Source organism: Buteo buteo, chromosome 12 (genome assembly GCF_964188355.1).
Source record: "Buteo buteo chromosome 12, bButBut1.hap1.1, whole genome shotgun sequence".
NCBI lineage: Eukaryota > Metazoa > Chordata > Aves > Accipitriformes > Accipitridae > Buteo > Buteo buteo.
The window spans coordinates 40,664,190-40,685,805 of NC_134182.1; the positions used below are offsets into that span (position 1 = coordinate 40,664,190).

Consider the following 21,616-nt stretch of genomic DNA (forward strand, 5'->3'; position numbering starts at 1 on the left):
CTTGAAGCTCTTTAGGCTCTATAACATCACAATTTGGGGTGTGGAGATACAGAGGTGAAACAAAGAATAAAGCTGATACTAGAGAGAGATTTCTGCCAAAAAACCCTAGATCCAAAATTCTTCTACAGTTCAGCAGGATCAAAATCTAGGATTTTAGTCTCACTCCTCACCATACAGAGGGGACAGCTAGCGTGCAATTGAAATCAGATATGAATTTCTTCAGTGTTCAGGTGTGTTTGGAACCAGAATTTATATTTGGCTGTTACGACCAATATTATTTGTAATATGGCAGTGCCTAGAATCCCCAGGTGCTAATCAGGATACCCTTGTGCAAGATTTTTTACAAACTCATAACAAAAAAAAAAGAAACTCTATATTCATGTTTCATTACATTCCACAATCAGCTATTTTAGCTGGCTGTAAGAGCTAACAAGATCTGTTTACATGCTATAAACTGGGTTTTCCTTTACTTACAGATTTTTTTTGCGTTCTTGGCAGATGATATCCAATTGGTGTTTTTTCTTTATGGCAATTGCCACTTAAAGAAAAAAATCAGCACAAATTTCCTAACAATCAGCACCTCTTTTTTTTTCATGTCTTATCATCTCTAAAAACGGAGAATGAAGAAGTCACTGCAGCCTCTTTAAAACACTCATGAAAAAAATTAAGTTGGTCAGGAATTTTTCTTTAAATTTACTTCCACTCAAAACAAAAAATTAACAACTCTTATATTTTTTGCCTACATTTCTTTAAAATTTTTGGAGCTTTCAAAAGCTTTTGTTTTACAGTATTTCTCGTAACAGTTGATCTCTTTTTCTTTTTTTTTAATAAAAATACACCTCCTGTGAATTTTTCATTGCTAGTAAAAGTAAAAAAAAAAAAAAAAAAAAAATCACTTGGCTATGAAAACATGTTTTGGTGGAAAGTTTTAAACAACTCTGTAAACTCCTATGGAGTTTTAACTTCATTCATAAACAAGGAAACTGATGCAAGTGCCCAAGTAATGAAACGTGAATTGCCAAACCTAAGGATGTCACCTTCCCACTACAAGGCTTGTGGGTCTACAAGAAAATCACACATCCCTCAATAAGCTAAAATCCTCTTTGTATCAGGGATGTGACACAGTGAAGGTACAGTAATAATGATAACAAGCAGTAACAGCATTTACAAGGACAGTCCTGATTTTCATCCGTAGATTTCAAAGGCTCTGGCTGACAAAGCATGCATGCAGTTTCTCAAATGCTCTCCTGAATCAAGACCACAAAGTTATCCAAGGTGAGCAACCCCATTTGCAGAGGTGGAAATATATACTAAAAGAATGGAAAAAATGGCTCATTAAAGGTCACCCAGCAAATTAGTGATACAGTCCAACCATCTGACTCGCAATCTTCTATCCCTTTTGCTAGACCATGCTGCCTCACTCTCAACTGCATGAGAGTTAGTTCTAGCATCACTTCTCTACAGCATTCTCTGCCGTGCCATCTTTCACACTGCACAGAGACGGGCCAGTGCATCCAGGATGTAAAAGGCTTGAGCATTCCGTTTACATCTGTGTGAGGGCTAAGTTACAGGTAGAACACTTATTTATTAAATGTAGTTTCTTAAAAGGTTAGGGTACGAAAGATGGGAGACCATGTCTGCCTTTCTCTTCACCAGTGACACACTTCACCTCCTTCTGTGTTTTTATTAGCTGGTATTCACAATACATCAGCGACAGCTATGATGAAACCAGTGGCAGATTTCAGAGCAAAGCAGCTGGGTCATTGTCCCATGGGTCTTGTTGCTTTGCTGCGTGAGATCTTAAAGTGACCATCACTGTTTTGGCTTCTTTTTTTAAAGAAGCTGAAAGGGAGGGCATGAGAGTGTTAAAAGGCAAAAGAGATGGAAAGAGATAGGGAGCGGAGGGAAAATGAGGAGACTGCTTGTGTACCACGTACAGAGCTACTTTGAAAAATTCTGAGGCATCTAAGTATCACAAACATGATCCCTGCTGTGGGCAGCTGTATGTGCGAGTGCTTTGCCCGAGGGTGTCAAATCAAATATCCACTGCTGGTTGGTACAGTACATCACTTCCCCTTGGGGATTCAGAGTGGAAAAAGAGGAAAAAGGGAGGGGGGGGGGGCGCTAAATACAACAAATGGAGAAAAACTTTAACAATATCTGATAAGGCTTATCATATACTGTCATCATATTTATTATGAGCAATGTAGGAGAGAGGAGAGGGAAAAGGAAAAGAAGAAAAAAAGCAGACAGGTTAATGCTGAGCCTTATAAGACTCACCTGGAACCGTCTCATATCTCTTGGGTTTCCTGCTGTTTTCAAGCAATTCTGATTGCACTTGAGAAAAAATTTTAAGAAGAACCTGGAAAGATAAAGAACCACGTCACTTCTGTTAACCATAACAAAACACGTGTTTTTATATTCTGTTTTGAAGTATACATCATAGTGATTTACGTGATGGTGTATCGGTAGACCAGGACTGTAATAATTTATCAATACAGAAACAAAACAAACAAAACCAAACCCTAACAAACAGAAGTTAAAAAAATCAGGTAAAGTACAACCAATGTGACTGTAATCCACTCTGAGCTGGGCTGCTATCTGGTATAAGTCAACATATCTACTCCGATTTATGCCCGTTTTCTCACTGCATGTGTGACCACACGATTTTAGTCTCTGTCTTTATCTCTCCCTTGCATACAAGGTCTTTCTTTTGCTGTCTGAAGGGATTTTCCGTGAAACAATATAGAAGGATAAAGTTATTGTAAAAACTACAAAAACCGACAGGGCAACTCTGAAGCAGATAAGCCTTGAAACTACTTAGAATGTATTAAAAAAACAGAAACAAATACAGCTCCCAGAAGAAGCTGATGAGATTTCATCATGACAATGTTTTTAGTTATTAAGATTTCAGTAACTAAAGCAGAGCAGCAGAACTGCCAAGAGTCCGGATTATAATCTTACACAGATTTTGAGAGAGGATAACACAAACACAACCTGAAGTAATACATGACAGCTCATGCTGTCCAAGCAGATAAACCTATTAACATTGTACAAAGTTCTCGAGCCAATTATTTTTGCCCTGTCACATATGCCTATCTTTATGTGTTATTATTCTGTAGAGTTTAGCTTGTCATGTACACAAGTTGAATCTTCAGCATGCTTGATTGGCTTACCCAGCACTATGCACTAGAGCATATAGATTTTACAGTTTAGAAATACTAGGCAGGCATTTTTCTGTAACCTTTTCCACAAAATTTTGTGTCAAATCCAGGGAACAGAGGATTCATCCCTTTGTTATCTCATTAATCTGGTTAAATTTGTGAATTTCAGAGGTAAAGAAACTACATGAAAAATCATAGTTGTTGGATTAAAAACCAAACAAGCATGTCTTCAAAATTCAGACATAACAGGCAAGAAATTTTTTGGCATCCTCTATCGCAAGTGAAAATATTTTCTGTGATTCTTTTTGTTTCCATTTGTCGGACAAAATGGGTTTAACTGCAACAATTAAAGCTAAAAAAAAAAAATCAAAGACTTTAAAATAGATTTAGAAGGAAAAATACTTGGATTTAAAAAAAAATAAGTAGTTGAATTGATTTAGAATACAAAGAACTATTTATTTATTTATTTCTCTTGCTGAGTGCTTTCCTTAAAAAAAAAAAAAAAAAAAAAAAATCCGCTTTTGCAGTAAGTTAAAGTCCCAGGTGAGCCAGGCCTATTTCCCTTTCTGTTACTATGACAACGATTTTTTACCGCAGTCCCTAAGTCCCTTCAGAACTCACACATTCATGCCTTGAATTAGAACTTTAAAGGAGAAAGATGTATATTTCCTAGGGTTTACCAACAACAACAACCAAAATAGTCCTAATGCAAGACAATAAAGCAGAAATCCACTCTCCCTTGTTATTGCTACTTTCTTTGCACCAGTTACATCGCGGTACTTCTCTTCCATCTGCCCCAAACGTACAAAGAAATATCGAAGGATCTGATCCATTTGTGTTGCCTGAACAAACAAACCCCTTCAAAAACCTCACGACAATTGAACCCACAACCCCCCCCAGATAACGTCATATAAAATGACTGTCACAAAATACATCCTTCCAGCAAGCTTTTTAAATTAAAACGGTCCTTTTTTTCCTTAAATCTCTCACAAACATTTTAAAAATATCTAAAATATTTATTTTCTCTGTGTGTGCATTTTGCAGACTGTTATTTTTATCGCCATCGTTCCTTCTCATTTATGGCTTAAAGAGCTCACTGGTTCTTCTTGCGGCACAGCTTAGGGTGAAAGTACAGCGTCCTGCTGCGGTCTCTCTTCACGTTGGCATTCAGGTTCAGCGGGAAAGATGTGTCGGTGCTTGGCTGTCAGAGGGCAACTTCTGTGAACACAGCCCTGGTCACCTCCTTGTATTCTGAACTAAAAATCCTACAGAACTTCATGCCTCAGGAGTAGCACTGAGTGAATATATTCTATCAAATAAGTCTTATTGCCTCCTCGTGCTAAAACCTGTGACCTCTTTTATTTGAATGATTCGGTAAGCAAGATTTTATCTGTACGAATGTTTTCATAAGGAAAAATACTATGCATGCCGGCACACTCAAAGATTCACAGGAGAGTGCGAGCCAGAAATGTTACTCACAAACACTCCTTTTTATCCTGCCCTCTTCTTACAGACACAAAAAAATATTTGCAGATATATAAACAGCTTATGTTACTGAGATCTACCTATGAAAGGAAAAACTGCAGAACGGAACCAAACTATGTAATGAAACCAAGGCAAGTAACTTTGCATGAAAAACAGTGAGCCACTGGCTAACTGACTATTCTGGAGGATAACTGAAAACAAAAATCCACAAGAAGTTGTTACTTTCAAGGAAAAACAAAAGATCAAATTAATCGAGAGAATGTCCAGTTTCCTTTTTAAAATTTTTAAATGCTTGCATCCCTGTTCATCTAGATGAGAAAAATGATCAACACCAACTAAAGAATGAAGAAAATCAGAGCAAAGAAAGGTGCCTGTAAGAGAACTCGCTGCGTCAGCTGAACTGACTTTGGGAAGAGCTAAGATACTGCGGTACTGTATGTTACACAAACCCCTAAAAGGCAGATACAGAAAGGTAAAAATTCTAAATGTATGTTTAACAGTATTTGTGACTGAACTCTGCAACACTTCATGGCAATGAACTAAATTCATATTTTCTGCTAAACATCTCCAGAAAATGGGGGTTCAGATCCCCAGCAAATGTAAATCAGCAGCATATGTGAAAATTAACTTGGATTTCAATTAGATCTGTGCTGACTCATACCAACGGGTGTATCGTCTATTAAAAATACACAGACAACAAAACTCTCCTTCTCTCCGAGCTGCCTGCTTCCTACAAGACGCAGAGCATTCTCATCATCCACCGACTGCTTTGCAATAAACAGCATTCACCATGCAAATGCACGGAGCTTTAGGGTATTTAGCCAGGATATTTAACCAACAGCAATTTGGGGAGTCCCACTTGAGACAAAGGTGCCTGACTTTCTGGAATTGCTGAGCACCTCAGCTGCTGAAAATTGCGCACCTTTAAGATATCACAAAATGGGCATCAGTAATTCCTCATCTCACTTTTGAAAGTGCTGGCTTTGGTTTTTAGTACTTAAGCATAGCAGCAGTATTCATAGATATTGCCTGTGCCAAGAGATTTGTAGTTTCTTCGGAGCTCACCGGATATGCTGCACTAAGACAGTTTTCCCTCCCATCACCCTGGATTTAGATTTAGTTTTATTTAGATGCACGCACAAGTACTGTTATCTTTCCTCTAGTTGAACCACATCTCTTTTTCTCCTTTCAGAGTTTCTCCAGTCAAATTTTAGCTGCAACTGGGCATCTGCATGAAGTATTTGGTAGGTTGTTATATACACATATATATTTTAAATGGTTGCATCTGGGAAAGGCATTAATATTTATTGCAGCATTAGAATAAAAATGACTTGGGGGGAGCAAAGAGGAGGGTAGGTTTAGCACTAAATGAAGCTGATTTAGGGGTAACAGGAGAATTACAGAAAGGCTTTATTAATTTTTTTAAATGAGAACCTTTAGCCAGTTTTTGGCCTTAACCTACACATACATCAAAAAAATAAACCCCAGAATTTTAAAAAATTAGCTCATTTTCATGTTTCTTAGCTGGCCTTTGTTCCTTGCTATGGACAGCATTAGCTATGAGTTTAGCAGATAACTCTGATTCCAGCCAAGCAGAGAGAGCATGGCCCAGTCATCTCATAGATCAACATCTAAGGCCGCTGGGGGAAAACCTAAATACTTTTGAATGACTGCCACTAAAAATTCTGGCATTGCTATAGAAAACCTGATTAACTTAATGCACAGACATAAAATTAATTAAGATATAACTATAGACTTATCTTTTTTTTTCCTATTGCCTCTCTCATATAGTCGAGCTTTCTACCTACAGACTGATACACTTGAAAGAAGTCTCCAAAATGCCACCTTAAATATAACTCCCTCTTTTAGGATTTAGAGGGAGCTATTTTAAAAGTTACTGCTCCTCCTACTGCAAGTTACCATCATGCCAAGGAGTTAGGCAGATGAATCATTTAAGTGCCCCTTTTTCACTTCATTACAAAGACAGCTGTGTTATCTCAACTATTTTTCAGCCATACTATGAGCAATCCTATCTGACTTTGTGGGAAAGCAGACCGGGAGCACTCATACAACCCATAATACAGTTGAGAGACAGCAGAACAAATTCCCCTGCAGAGGGCTGTCAATGGACAGTGAGAAAGGGTAAGGGCAAAGGAAGTAAGGTCTTGCATCTCTCAAGCTCTTTCCAAAGCAATTGCTGACCCACACTCCCACCTTGTCTGCGTATGCCTATATTATTAGGTTCTGTACCTACCTGAGGCAACTTAAAAATGTGGCTACAACTAGAAAGCATGTTCCACACCTCTGAGAGTGTTTATCCTCCATCTTGGATGACTGAGAAGAACCTTAATCAAATCCTGTTGGAGTCAGAAAAAAAAAAAAAAAATCTTTCTTGTGGCTTCAACAGGACTAGACAGAAGCCCTAAAGAGCAGTCCCACATGCAACAGAAGGTGTAGTTTAAAAAAAAAAAAAAAAAAAAAAAAAAAATCCATTAATGTTTTTTTTTAAAGTCTGCCTCAAGACCTGGGACTGATTAGTCTCACCACATGGAACCACAGAAATAGATAATATGCTTTGTGCTTTTACAGTGTCATTCTATGGGACTTAAACTTCAATTAATTCTGCCTGACAAAACCCCTCTGCAGCAGGTGGTGTAACTCACCATTTTACAGGCAAAGATGCCAGGGCCTGGAAACTGGGAGGGAATTGCTCCCCATCACATCGCAGGTCTGTCACAGAGGTGGGACTAGGACTCATGATCTCCTGACTCCTGGTTCTACATCTTAACTAACCTTCCTATCCACCTTTTGTGCTTTCTTAAAATACAGGAACAGAATCAAGAGAGATAATACTGTTTTTATCTTGTGAGCAGCCTCTGGATACTCTTCGAAAATATCCCCTGTAAAGCAACTACTGAGATAATCCTGTGTTGTTTGGGTTACTGTAGAATTTGGATTCATGGCCTCAGTCATTTTTTGGCGTGAGAACATGCCTACCACCTAGTACGATTATGTTCACCAGCAAATCCTACGATGCTACAACGTAATGAAAATATAAAGATACGGTGGCCTTCTGCTTAAATAATTAAAGTCCTTCCAAAAAGTCACAAAGTGAACAAACAAAAACTAGAACCTGTTGTTATGAATATCTTTGCTCCAGTTAAACAATATTAAGATTAAATATACTATGAACTGCAAAAGTATCATTACCAGAAAGGGCCTAACTCCAACTCCATCAAAGCTAGGAAATTCTGGGATCAGGGTCTCCCATCCTCCCCTCGACTCACCCATGTGTGTCTTGGCATTGCAAACTCTGAGATAAGTGTGGCAAGTAACCCTACCCAATGCCACAGCATGACAAAGTAGAAGGCTTTACTTGAAATTGCGTCCTTTCAAAGGGACTAGGTCAGATTCTGCACATAAATTTGAAGGTCAGTGTTTAAAATCAATTAATTGCATTTATTCGATATCATCATCTTGATTTTAATGAATACCATGGTAGAAGACTTCTTTATAATCTGAATATTTATCTCTGGAGTAATTTCATTCTATTATGTCAGTGTGTATTATTAGGGAGCTGATGAGAAAATTTCCTGCTCTTTTCCAGCAGTTATAGTCAATGTGGGATCAGGCATTGCACAAAGGCATTCTAAATGAGCACACAACTTAGACTGTGTGAGAAATGAGTGAGGTTATTACAATAATCCAGAGTATTTATATGATACTCCACAAACAGCAGCTAATTAATCTTCACAAAACTCCTGTGCATAAAGTGTGAACCCAGTTTAACAAATGTGAAAACCAACATATGTAGGTCAAAAGACTTTTCTGAGTTTGTCAGAGATTTACTGTGAGAGAAGGGAGCAGGAGTCAGGTGATACGAGGTCCCAAGCCTAGGCCAGGAGAAGAGAAGTTGGCTGTTCATTTGTCACTTGTTTTTTAATAGAAAGACTCCAGCTGCACCAAAACCCACACATGAGCATCATGCCTGCTACTCCTGCCCCCAACAACGTCCTCGCTTCCTGACGGAAAAATGAGAAACACTTCTCTACCCTCTTGCCTTAATTCAAAGTAATTCCTTCAGTTATGGGACCACCAATCTGGTTAGACTTCTCTCCAGCTCCACGCTTCTGCACACTGAGGACAACCAGACTGTGCAAGAGAATTGCTCAGCCTGGCGTGAGAGATGAGTTAGATGTATGCAAGCCTAAGGGAGACGGAGTAAAAGTAATCTTTTGAGGTCCCTTCCTCATAAATGTCTATGATTCTTATCTTTACACTTCCACCTATGCTTTCTGCCACATGCAGGCCCTTACATTGCCATTACATCTTCCTCCTCATCTCACCTCTCTGATTGCCTCTCAGCTTCTAGGCACTGATCCTGACCCCTTTCTACAGGAATTTTTTTTCCTGCGCTCTACATTTCTTTTCCAGCTTTGAAATAGATGCTTGCCAAGGTAAAGTCCACTTCTGCAGAGGTCTAAAGAGCACAGTTCAGGAGTAACTGCACTGATGTTAGCAGAATTGTAATGGCAAAAGTGAAGCCGGCTTCAAGATGTGAGGCTTTTGTGTATTTGTACTTGTTTTATTAATTCAAGGTGGTTTGGACCAAAATCTACAGGACACAAAGATCCTTTGCACTGAGGAGAGTCTAGGTCAGAAGTTTTCTGTTTAGGCCCATCTTTATTATTAAATTAATATTTAATCAATCAATATCAGCATGCTCATTCCAAGATGCTCGCAATGCAAAGCATATGAAGACATGCAGATCAGATAAGTGTAATAGAGAACAGGTGGAATTAGTGCTTTTATTTTAAAAAAGGAGAAAAGCTCAAAAAGGACTTTAAAATGCCACAAGACATTGTATCCCTCAAATAAATTGGAAACATCAGATAATTTTAAGTATCAAAACAATTCAGTTTTCCAAGGCTAACAGTCCAGTATCATTTACCAACATCTACTGTTCAACATCCTGCTTGCTTTCTCCCACACTTAGTCAATCACTCCAATTTAGATTTTAAGTTTAAAGTTTAAGTTTTGATGTGGGACCATTATTTAGGGCCTCTTTTTCTTTGCCTAGCATCAGACCTGAAACACCACCTGGAAACACTATGGGAAGGCAGAAGACTACTACTATTAAGTGTCTGATTTGTACAGCCTCTGACCCCTTGCAGCACTGAGCTCAGAAAAGCTAACACTAGAGATGGATGTGAAAATGGAACAAAAAAAGGTTAGTGATTCAGCTAAGGCAGGCCGACAGTCTAGACTACCTTAAAAGTCAGCCTTAAAATTAAAGAATGGCAGCACCCATCCTAACACTGCTTGTAATTATGATTTGTTTGCCATGCCAAGAGGTCCTCCTAATCACACTCGGGAAAGGAACACTCTATGCAATGTATTAAAGATGATACAGGATGAAAGTACTGGTATCCTGTATTTCAGATGGATCAAGAAAGAACATTGCACCTTGAGTCCACAGCAGTGGTTGGAGCTGAATTCATGTCTGACTCCCAGTCTCATGCCTTAACCATAGGACAATTCTTCCTCAAATATCCCATTTCTCTGCAGCCGAGAACATTGTATTTCTCTCTGCCCTATATCTACTGGCTTTTAAGAGCTTAGTTTCCAAACGAGTATTAACTGAATGTAAACCTGCAATATGTCATCCAACCCCAAAACATGTCAGTAAACCTGATATTCACATTCTGTACATTTTCTGGCTTCTGCACAATTTCCATCTCTAAAGTAGATTCTGTTCCAGTCTTTCTGAGCAGCAGCAGACACACACATCCACAACTGCAATTCACACTCATTTGGTAAATGCTTATTCTGTCTTGCAAAGTGATCCCATTTTCAAGAAACAAGGGCTGGGGGTGAGTGCACTGCCAGTTATGCAGACAGTCATTTCTCGGTGCTGAATGCAGTTATTTGGCATGGCCACATTTGCTAGGAAAAAAAAAATCTCCAAGGAAAACCTCCTTGTTTGTGCACTCTGATGAAAACCTGACACCATTAATGAAAATAATAATTGAACTCTATGGGTTCGAATTGAAAATGAAACACAACACTAACAGCGTGTTTGTAATTGCAATTGTTCTCCAAAAAGTCTTCGGAGGACTCTTTGCAATCTGAACAGTTCCCCTTTTCCTTTGGGTTTTCCTCCTTCCTCCCACACCAAAACTTTCCAGTAACTTAGAAGACAATGGCTAAAAGCTTATTTATACTGTAAGATCCATGTTATTCATGCCATTTGGCACAGGACCAAATGCCATAGCATAATCAAAAGTCAATAGGCAGGGAGGTAATAGAGTAGAGGATTGGGCTGACGGGCTGTTGAAAGGGACATTCAGATAATATTCCCTGGTTTATTACAGTATCTATGGGCTCCAACTGTGCTAAGCACTGCACAGTCACATTGTAAAATTGTTAGTGGAGAAAAGATACACGAAGGACAGGAGGAAAGGCAGGCTTTTATACACATTTCACCAATGGAGAAGTCAAGGCACGTAGAAATTAAGTGACTTGCCCCATAGCATAGATCAAGTTGCTCTTCCAGCCAAGAACGACATACCATTCCTGCAAGTCCATGTTTGTGATTTTACTGGTCCTTTTTAATTGTGACAAAAATTTCATAAAGCTCATTGCCTTAGAACATAACACCCGGCTGGATTTTTAAAACACGGCCAAATTCTTCTTCATCACACTTATCTCAGCCTCAGCAGTACACACATGGTTTGGTGCTGGACTACATCACACAAACAGGCCTGCTGATGCTCTGCAATACTGGTTAAGTCTATTCATTCTTTGGTATCACTTTGTCCTTATAACTCTACACAGGTGCAAATTTAACTCAAGTTCTACTTTGCAAACCCTATGGATCCCAGAAAAGGCTTACATAGGTGTTAAATGAGCACAGAATCCGATCCCCACTCATTTTTGTTCCATACCCAGAGAAACCAAGAAACCTACGATTCCTGTATCTTTTGACTCGTCTATCCTCTTACCCCATCGCTCTCAAAAAATATCTGTCTATTGAGCCATGCTAGGCTGAACAGTGAGCACCAATTACACCAATGGCCTTTTTGCTGCTGATGGGTCTGCTGGTTTTTACTATTTCTGCCAGATGGCAGAGGCCGGCACATAAAAACTCTCTACCCTGCAGTTAATGCAGAACTTGGTAATAACTTTCGTGTGACTCCAAGGGATCAGAAAGTTGCGCTGATGCGAACGTTAGAGACGGAACCAAGGTTAGGCACCTATTTTACACCTGCCAGAGTGGATATCACTCAGCTGAAAGTTCTCACTAATTTATGAAGGCAAGAGTATTGCCTGTCCCTAAACTGTTTTTGTATAGAATGAACATGCATTCATTTGCTAAAAAGGCAAATTTACATCCCAGCAACCTGGGTCCATACACATTTTGCCGACTCTCTTTTCTGAGGTCTATTCAGTTGGTAGATTTGCACCTATTGTACTTCTGGGTCTAGTCACAGATGACCTTGAATCTGAACATTGGTGTAACATTATATTCCTATGACAGATTTATAGATTGGCAGATAGGGGTGCATTCAGTGCATTCCTTCCCTAAGACAGGACAGCATCCAATGTTTGTTAGCATCATTAAACTAAAACTGACTTTTCACCTGCTCCCATACCATATGCAGCTGCAAATTTTTAAATTAAACTATGAAGCCATGCATAAATTTACATATATTACAGACTAGCCTCTCCATTTAACATGCAAATGTACTCCAATGTTTCAGAACACCTTCTGTCGCTAATTAATTTGCTGAATTATAATTAGACTAATCCTGCATAATTAATAAGCACAGATTTTTTTTTAATTTCTAAGCAGCTTGATGAGATCATTCACTTCCTTCTATAAACTGCTAAGTAACTGTTAAAAAAAATCTGGAAAGAACATATGTGAAAAGGTATGTTTGATGTCGCATACAAATTTAAACTAGCGGGCGAGCTTCAAGAAAGTCAAGATTAATATAGGTATACGGTTGAAGCAAAGAGACCGTCAACGCATTATTTTCAGGGGCAAGGACCAAGATCTTCTGTCTATTTTATTCCTTTTGCTTTTACCCATCGGACCTTCCAAGATCATAGACTGAGACAGAAAAGGATTACAGAACCGTATGTAGCATTAGGAGATGTTATGATATTAACACACCGCTGTATATCAAAACACTCTCCCTGTACACGCTGTGTGTGGATAAGCTCCTTTGATGGTATTTGGAATTGTTTTCATTTCGGCTGCCAAAACCAACGGAGATCATTCTAGTGAAACAATTAAGTGCTATTAGCACTGGATTCATTCTCTAATGATTAAAATGAAGGGTCTTGCTTTAATGTTGAAGAGCTTGGATTCAGAGAAATATGCATACCAATACATTTTTTAAAATGTGCAGTGTTACAGGCTGTAGACTAGGGAGTCTACTCCTGATGCACAAAGCAGCCCTTGTGCATGAAACAGCCACGTCCTAAGATCTCACCCAGCAATTTAATCGTGCAAAGAAAGAGGGAAAGAGCATCCAGAATATCACAGGATATTTTCCAAACAAGAATGCAAACAATAACATGAGTGTATTACATTTATAAACTTCTACACATACTGTCTGTAATCTCATTTGCTAATTACTGTATTTATTTATATACTTTTTGATGTATATTTCAGCTCTATTGCTAACATCCTTGTTTAGTCTTCACTTCAATCTTTCTCAAATGCAGCACCCACCAATATCACTGGGTGTTTGCTTCAATTGAGAGTAAGCAAAATCTGGAACAAGACCTCACAATTCAACCCAAACAAAGGAAGCAAGAAGAAAAAAATGAATTCCTATACTAGGAGATTGCTGAACCACTGAAAGCCTTCAAGTGTGGCTTGTCTACTACAAACAATATATATAAAATACTTAGCAGACGCTTCTGCCTGAAGTCTCTGTTGTTTTTTTATTAATTTGGACAAGTACCCTTCTTCAAATAAATATATTGTTTAAGTTGACTTGGGTTCTGTATATCCATGCATAAATAGAAAATGTAAAAGGGACCCAGCTTACACAGGACAGGCTCTCGGCACTGTACACTAACCAAGCCACTTTCTAGTATTTCCTACTGGACAGTCAATGGGAAATCACTTTGTTTTTTAAAGAAAGCAAAAGCAACAACTTTTTTGCCCAAGGAAGAGTGGAAATTATCCTGCTGTGCTTTAACTCATTGTAGACCTCCTCAGAAAAGATAGGTGCTTGTGAATGGCACATGTTTAACAAAGACCTCTCTTTAGGATAAGAAACACCATCTCAAAATTAAAAATACAGAAGAATTGCACACTTGGAATCCTGACCACTCACAAAGCATAGCAATACCAGGAGACCTATTCGTTGTAGCACATTACCATGGGATGAAAGGACTCCAAACACGGAATAGCTCTTATAACAATTCTGTGTAACATACCTACAGACAGCCCCAATATACGTTGTTTTCCTAATAGCCACTGAACATATGACCAGATGACAAGGGAAGCTAAAGAGGAACGAAATGAGTAATATAAACAGAAAACATCTTTCTGTCTCATACATCTCTATTTCTTATCTTCCTATGCCACGGCTCAGCAGAAAGAAAAGATGTAATGAGTTTAAAAAAAAAAATAAATACAGGACTGGGTCTGTATTTTTCCTCTCCTCGTTTCTGCCTGCATCTCATTTTGAACCATGGATGAATTGGCCCAAAGATATATAGGTCACATGGCTGAGGCAGAAATAGAATCTGCATCTCCAGAGCCACAGTGCTGGGTACATGAGCAAGTCACTGAAATTATTTAAAGCTCCTCTTCTTTTGTCAGAAAGAGATACTTTGCAGCCACAGCATATGGCCAAAACCAAATGTCAGCATCCACATCTTTCAGAAGATTTCTGATGTCCAGGGCTTCCTACCATTTCGCAATTCTTTGACCATGGAATTTGCCAATACTGATATGCTTTTGCACTTTGTTGTTTCAACTCCTGAAAAAAGATCACATATGTGCACGTATGCCTATGTAGAGAGAGATAATTTTGCTTTAAAGAGAAAAATTCTGAACTCTGAAACCCACCTTTTTCTATGTTTTAGCATAGCACCTCCTCAGAAATCAACTAATTTTCTAAAGGAAAAGAGTTAACATTTTAGACATATATGCACCATCTTGTATTTATGAGGAATATGAAAATTTCTAGTGTGCAGCAAATTAATACATTTAAAATGATTCCACCTTTCACAGCAAACATTTCATTCATCTCTGCTTACTAGCCTCCAAATTTAATTAACCTTTTCAGTACCCTTTGATGTAGCACATATGTGCCAGAGGCCAAAAAAGAAGCAGCATTTTGGGGTATGAATTCTGTTAATTGGCAATGGGTGAGCCTCAAATAAAACAGCAGTTTAATTTGAAGAACCACCCCACAGTGCATTTCCAGGACCTTAATACGGGGCTGCAGTGAAAGTGCAGGGTGGTGGTGAGCAGAACACGGGCAAATCTACTTCCCTTCACTTTAGTATCTCTGCTGGGGTTGACACTCAAGGGGACTTGACTTTGCCTGTTTTGACTCCTCAGTTATTTCAGGGCAACTGTCTTACCTAAGAAGTTATGATGATTATGAAGATACACAGCAAGATAAGATATGTTTTCAGTGGGCTCAGTATGAAGCCCTTTAGAAAAAACACTGTATTAAGTCACACTGTACTAAAAACTCTGTACTGAGCTCCACATCTCCAGAATCCAATGGGTCCAAACGCCGGCATGCAATTTCTCTGGGCTCACGATTCAAAAGCGTGACTATACATGCACACCCCACACACAAGCTCAAAACACAGGCTTCATGCAAGAAGAGCCACTTGGTGCAACTGCACACAGCGTCAAGCCTCAGTGTTCAACAGCAGCCTGGATTTTCATGAAATATATCACGAAAGCCATGCTCCTTTAAAGAGTCTTAGATTGGGCACCCAGAAATCAAGACAAGGTAAAATTCAAACACTTGGGCAATCAGTTCGCTATAAACTCATGGCTGCAGCAAGTTATTTTGCCTCTGGCAAATACTTTATGCTACAGGAGAAATTGCTTCTCTTCACTCCATCCCTCTCTCTCTCACATGCGCATACACAGACGCACCCCAAGTTGGCTGTGCAGTGATGTTAACAGGAGAGGAAAATTGCTTCCTGACCTTTCCAGTGATCAATTTACACCCTGAAGCATGAGATTGGTTTCATTTTCGTGTGTATATGTAATACCTATTCCCACATCACTTTAGACAATGCAAAATTTGCCGTTCACTTGAGCGGGTGCACATGTTCAGATCTGGTTTTAGCGGTGGCCTCCTTCAAGGCACCTATCTGCTAAGTGAGCTATTCCTTTTGCACAGCGATCAGTGCCCATGCTTTTGTGGTGAAGGTCATAGTTTTGATTCCCCCCTTGATCACTACAGCATCTCTCTGTGTATATTCATAAAGTTGTTAGAGAGCTTTGTGTTCAGCTACAAAGCCCTAACCCTCTGGCTAGAGCAAAATACATTCCCGGGGCTTCTGTAAGAGATCCTAAGTTAACACTTCGTAATTTCAGCTCCCGACCTTCCACCTAGTGAAAGCAAACAAGGCTTGTAAAATGTACCACATGCAAAAAGCAAATATCTGATTACTGGGCCTCTTCACATGGCAGATACAGACCTGGCTTTGGACTGCATGCCCTTGAGGAGAATCACAGGAGGCTGCAGAACGTGGACAGTCTGGGACCAGCTCGTGACTGACCAAACTTTCTATCCTTCCACCCAGCTTCTGATCACATGACTCAAGCCAATAATTAATAAATACCCTGTGTAACCAATAGCTTCCTATGCCTGACCAGTGTGGTCATTCACGCACCGGGTTGTTTGTACTTCTTTTTAATCTCATTATGGTAAGACTTCTGCAATGCTCTGCTTTAGGAGCAGACTAATGAGCTTGTGTGAGGGCTCCAGATGTTTCCAAACGCAGCGACTATGACCTGTATTCTTCATTCACTTCAAATTCTAATATTCTTCCCTGATTTGTGGAGATCATAGGGACAGATTCAACTTGATGCTGAAGTAGATATTGCAAAAGCCAGATATGAGGCTCTTTCAAGAGTTTGGCAGTGTTAAAGCTGGATACAAACCCCATATTTAACTGACTTTGAAAGACTTCTCAGAAAGAAAATCCAATTCGCTTTATCTCTTGGAGACGTACAACATATTTTTATGCATACGTATTACATGTTTTATATGCTCCAACTGCAGGCATACACACATCCATGCAGAGCATAGATTTTAAGCCGACAGTTGGCTTATTGATTGGAAAATGTTCATGTTCTGATACTTTAAATCACAAGGTATCGTTCCAGATGCATCATCATAATGTGCTTTCTACTGAAAAAAGTCTCTTGGCAGTTCCCAACTTTAGGACTTCCTGCCCATGTCCCTGGTGCACCGAGAGGTTGATGTGTGCAGTGAATTTTGAATTTTTTCCTTCTCAAGTTCTCCTGCAGTCATAATTTCTGAAGAAAAGTTTTAGAGTGCATGCAACATTTGCTGAATGTTTTCTTCATTTATTTAATCCAGATGTTTGCATTTTAAATAATTGAAAAGCTGCTATGGTAAATAGACATCAAGGGAGGCTAATGGGAGTAGCACTGTCATTAGAAAGAACTTGTATGATGAGACATTAGACTAAGGAGTCAGTCCCTACAGTGTCAGGACAGGTTATAGGAATGAAGGCATGTAGCTTGTTGAAAAACATTACACATCAATGCAAGACCATCCATGACACTTAAAGAGACTGCAGAGCAAGGTTTAACACAAATTACACGGAACTTGTAATGAAAAGTACACTGTGAGCTTTCTCATTATAAAAGCATATATTTCTTCATACGGTTTGATTTAGTTGCACACAAAAATAAAATAAATAAAAAAATTTAAAAGGGATTATTTCCACTTCTCCACTTTGTAGACCCATTCACTAAGCTCATTTAACAGCAAGGGTGGTTTCTGAAGGTCCCTAATGGAGTACTGGAGTTGCTGCATAACTTTATTGTAAGTAGGGTTGTTTTGATTTAAGATTTTGAGACTGACAGTGCAATTTTCAGTCTGAGGGTACCTGGGCTCTTCTTAAAGCACCGTGAATTTGCAGCTTGACTGTTCAGCTGTCCTAATTTGTTAAACTCTTGTTCCATCTTAATTTGAACCTCCTAAAAATCAACCTTAACCTCACTTAAGTCAAGGCAGCTCAAATGGAAGTAAGATTATATGCAGGTTTGCAGTAGCTTTGTTAAACTGATTTTTTAAAAACACTTCTTAAATTACAGTCCTAAAACTGAGGATGGTGACCAGTCTTGTGATCGCTGAACTTTCTAGGATTCCTTCCAGTTATTTTCCCTAAAATTTTTATAAAATACTTGCAGCCATATCTCAGCTGTGTAAACCAACACAGAAGTTGTTACACAGCTATAATGATTTGAACCAGGTAAAGATTTGCTCCATGGAAGTCAGCTACCATATATTCCCTCCCCCCTCATGGCACAACTATGTTTTCCCCCAATGTGCAAAAAGATCTTAATGGCTCCACATCGTGATGTAATCCCTTGTAAAGGCTCCTTTGGAGCTGTTAAGAAGTATCTACTGAAATATCTATGGAACAGTTATTTTACAGGAGTTATGGTCCACTGGGCCCCAAATCCATCTTTTGTAAGAAGCTGTCAGGAGAGAAGAACGTGCTCCATAAAAGACCACAAGATTTCCAAAGATGTTTTTCTCTACCAAGAAAATTAACTCTGCAAAGTTTCTTCATGCATAAATGTATAATTACATCTCTGATGAATGCTATGAAGTTGAATAGCATCCGATAAACCGTTCTGACTTGGGTTTCCACTGTGACTGCCAGCATATGCTTCTTAAAGGGCCTGTATATGAAACTGTGCATCATTGTTTCAATAAGACAATTACAGTAACATTTGCTGTGTGAATTCTTATGGCGAAAAATTAAGTTTAATACCGAAATTTAGGGTTAAGCGGCTTTACATAGCTTACAGACACTAATTTCAGCAAAATGTGTTTTCCTGGGCACCCAGAAGAAAAATGTTGCATCTCTTTCTAGATCAGCATTTACTACAGAGATCAGCTAGAAGACTTGCACATCTTAATATACACGCTAAAAAGATGTGCCATAGCTTTGAAGCTCTTGGGGTTTAAATCTACTAATCACACTCATAAGGAATCATCAAACCAATGAATGTCAAGGCAGAAACTCTAATCTCTGCCAGGACACTTAGAGAGTTTTAGATGATTAATCAGTTGCTCTAATAATAGATCCCTTTCCCTCTCCTCTCTGCCTTCCAAAAAAAAAAAAAATTAGTCAACAATTTTAGTTTAAATTCTGGTTTTGCAATAATTCAGTGAATGCCAACGTAATTTTTTGTTGCTTAATTAGACTACCAATTTGGAGAACAGCTTAGGAAAACATTCACTATAATTCTCAACGTGAGGCATTAGAAACCATTTAATCTGTCCTATGTAATTACTTTGTCCTTATCTATTAGTAAGTAAAATATTAGGGGGAAAGCGTCTTTTACACACAACAGAGAGTTTCTTTCTAATAAGAAAAGACTGCTCTTTTTTTTTTACTTGTTGAGTAAGCTTATATTCCTGAGCACCTGAGCAAAAATAATAGTGCAGTTATTATGTTTGGCAATGTTTTTACTTTAGCATAGAAAATGACAAAACTTTGAAAAAAGTGAAATTGTTTTTCTAAAGGGCTTTTCCTCTACCATTCACTGCCACGGTTTGGTTTGGCTCAGCATGACTATGAATACCATTGTAAGAGGCTAGACTGGCAAGCTGAGCTGGCTAACAGTTGGGGACTTGTGAACATCTTTCCCTCTTAATGACAGAAATTATTTTTACTAAGAAACTATCCAAAACGTTTAAAGAGGGATCAGGGCCTCACTGTCCCAGCAGTTATAAAAGAGCAGGAGACAGAACAGTCCCTTTCCTGAGCCTCTAGGGATCTAACAATGAGGGGAAATTGGTTCCAATACCTTGCTTCGACCCAACAAAAGTTTTTGTTTTACAAAATATGTTCCCATCTCAGAGCATTTGCAGCTCAGTCGTTAGAGCCTGCAGCTGAAATCAGAAGTGCTAAGTGAAGCTGACTATAAGTTGTTATTCAAAAACAAAACTCTCCTGTTTAATAAACTCTTCTGGTTTCTTAGAACCAATCCTCTTACCATGAGCATTTTGTTCCTTTTTTGGCTGGGAGGGTGGTTTTCATTTTCCTACAGCATCCTGTAGGGAACTCCCTATTTGGTTTAAACTTTGGGCTAATGTTGCAAACTCTGCCTGTCGCAGCCTTAATGTGAATCTACCCATTTAATTAGCATCCCCAGTGGTAGTTAATATTGTTTTTGTAATAGCTGTTTACAAGAACAAATCCAACTCTGACAAACACTACCACCCCAGCTTAATTTCAAGCAGTCTTACTTGAAGTTATCAGGAATTCTTTGATCACTGAAGTAAGACTTAATATTCTACTGCAGCCAGGGTTGTGTGAGTTCTGATATCTGCGAGCTCCAGTGCATACGCCCTGCAAACATAACGATCACCCCAAACTTTGCTCTACATTACGTTATCCCCTATGAATCACGGGAAAATAATAGATCTGACCATAAAACAGTAGCACTTGGAAGAAAGTAGGGTGGCATTTATGATTCAGAGCTTTTGTAATAGGAATTTGTTTGATAATCCTGGAGATCAAGGATTTGTAAACATCCTAAAAATCATCACAGCACAGTTCAAAGCTATGCATACTTCCCAGACTTACATGGTCCAGCAATCCTCAGTACCTCCTCGGGGACAGTCAAGAACACATCCTGTTACTATACTTTCATGTGCATTCTCGTGGTCAGATAGATAGTACCCACTAATACGCACCAAGCCTTGCCCTCCTTGGCCTAGTTGAACTTCTCAACAGACAGAAAATGATTGTACAATGGGGGAAGTCTGAGACAAAACTCTCAGGCAAAAGGTACTTGAAAAGAGATGAGTAACAACAATTGCATTCACCAGAGACTGAGAATTGCTACATAAGCGGTGAAACGGTCCAGTCTGCAGAGTACTCTCGATTATGTAACACCAATAGATGCATGAGAGCGCGTATTTTTTTTTTAGGTCATATGACAGAAGACTATATACATATGTGAGCAAAAAAAGTGGTGATTGCTCATACAAGCACTGAACCATGCTCCACTTACAACTGTTTATCATGAGTGTAATGAGCTCAGAACTTTCCTTTAATTTACAGTTCAAGCTCAAGACCTGAGAAAGTTGGGTTTGCAGGAGATCGCAGCGTACTTGAAATCTCAAAACTAAGTAATGGTAAGGATTTCTTCCAAAAAGTACTCCTGCTGCCATTAACACACACACACAGAAAAAGCTGCTGTAGTACTTGGCATCCACCAGCATTTCACGTGTACCTCAGAGCTAAGCACAGGCTAGCCAAGGTTTGCAGAAGTGCCCAGTGATTCTATGTTGAGTGCCCAGTTTGAGACATCTTCAGAGGAGCCTAATTTTTTCCAAGTACTGATCACCGACCTCTTCAGTGTCTTAAATTTAAGATCCAACATTTCCAGATACTTTTACCCCATATTTTTGTGGCTGTTACCAGAAGAGTTCATGTTATTACTCAAAGACACTGAATTTTTGTGTGTGTCCTTGTGTGTGTGTGTATGCAAAGAGAGAGGCTTAGAGGGTTAAGAGATATAAATCACTTCAAATTGCTACTGTAATAAATGTGGACAAAAGAATAAAATTTGTCACCAACCTAATATTACCATCAATGTTTTGTCTAGCTACATTCCTTCCAATTTAAAAACAGTTCAATACCCCTTTTACCTTCAAGTAGCAGCACTTAATAAACAGTGATGGATG

General features: G+C 38.9%; 1 protein-coding gene across 7 annotated transcripts in view; it reads right to left on the bottom strand.

Moving 5' to 3' along the window:
• The window catches only part of EBF2 (EBF transcription factor 2), a 152,871-nt gene that overhangs the window by 38,216 nt on the left and 93,039 nt on the right, over window positions 1-21,616 (bottom strand). For all 7 annotated transcript variants that reach the window (XM_075043597.1, XM_075043596.1, XM_075043595.1 and 4 more), the window contains one exon: window positions 2,281-2,362. In XM_075043597.1, coding sequence (XP_074899698.1) covers window positions 2,281-2,362 — 82 coding nt within the window. The remainder of the gene's footprint in view (window positions 1-2,280; window positions 2,363-21,616) is intronic.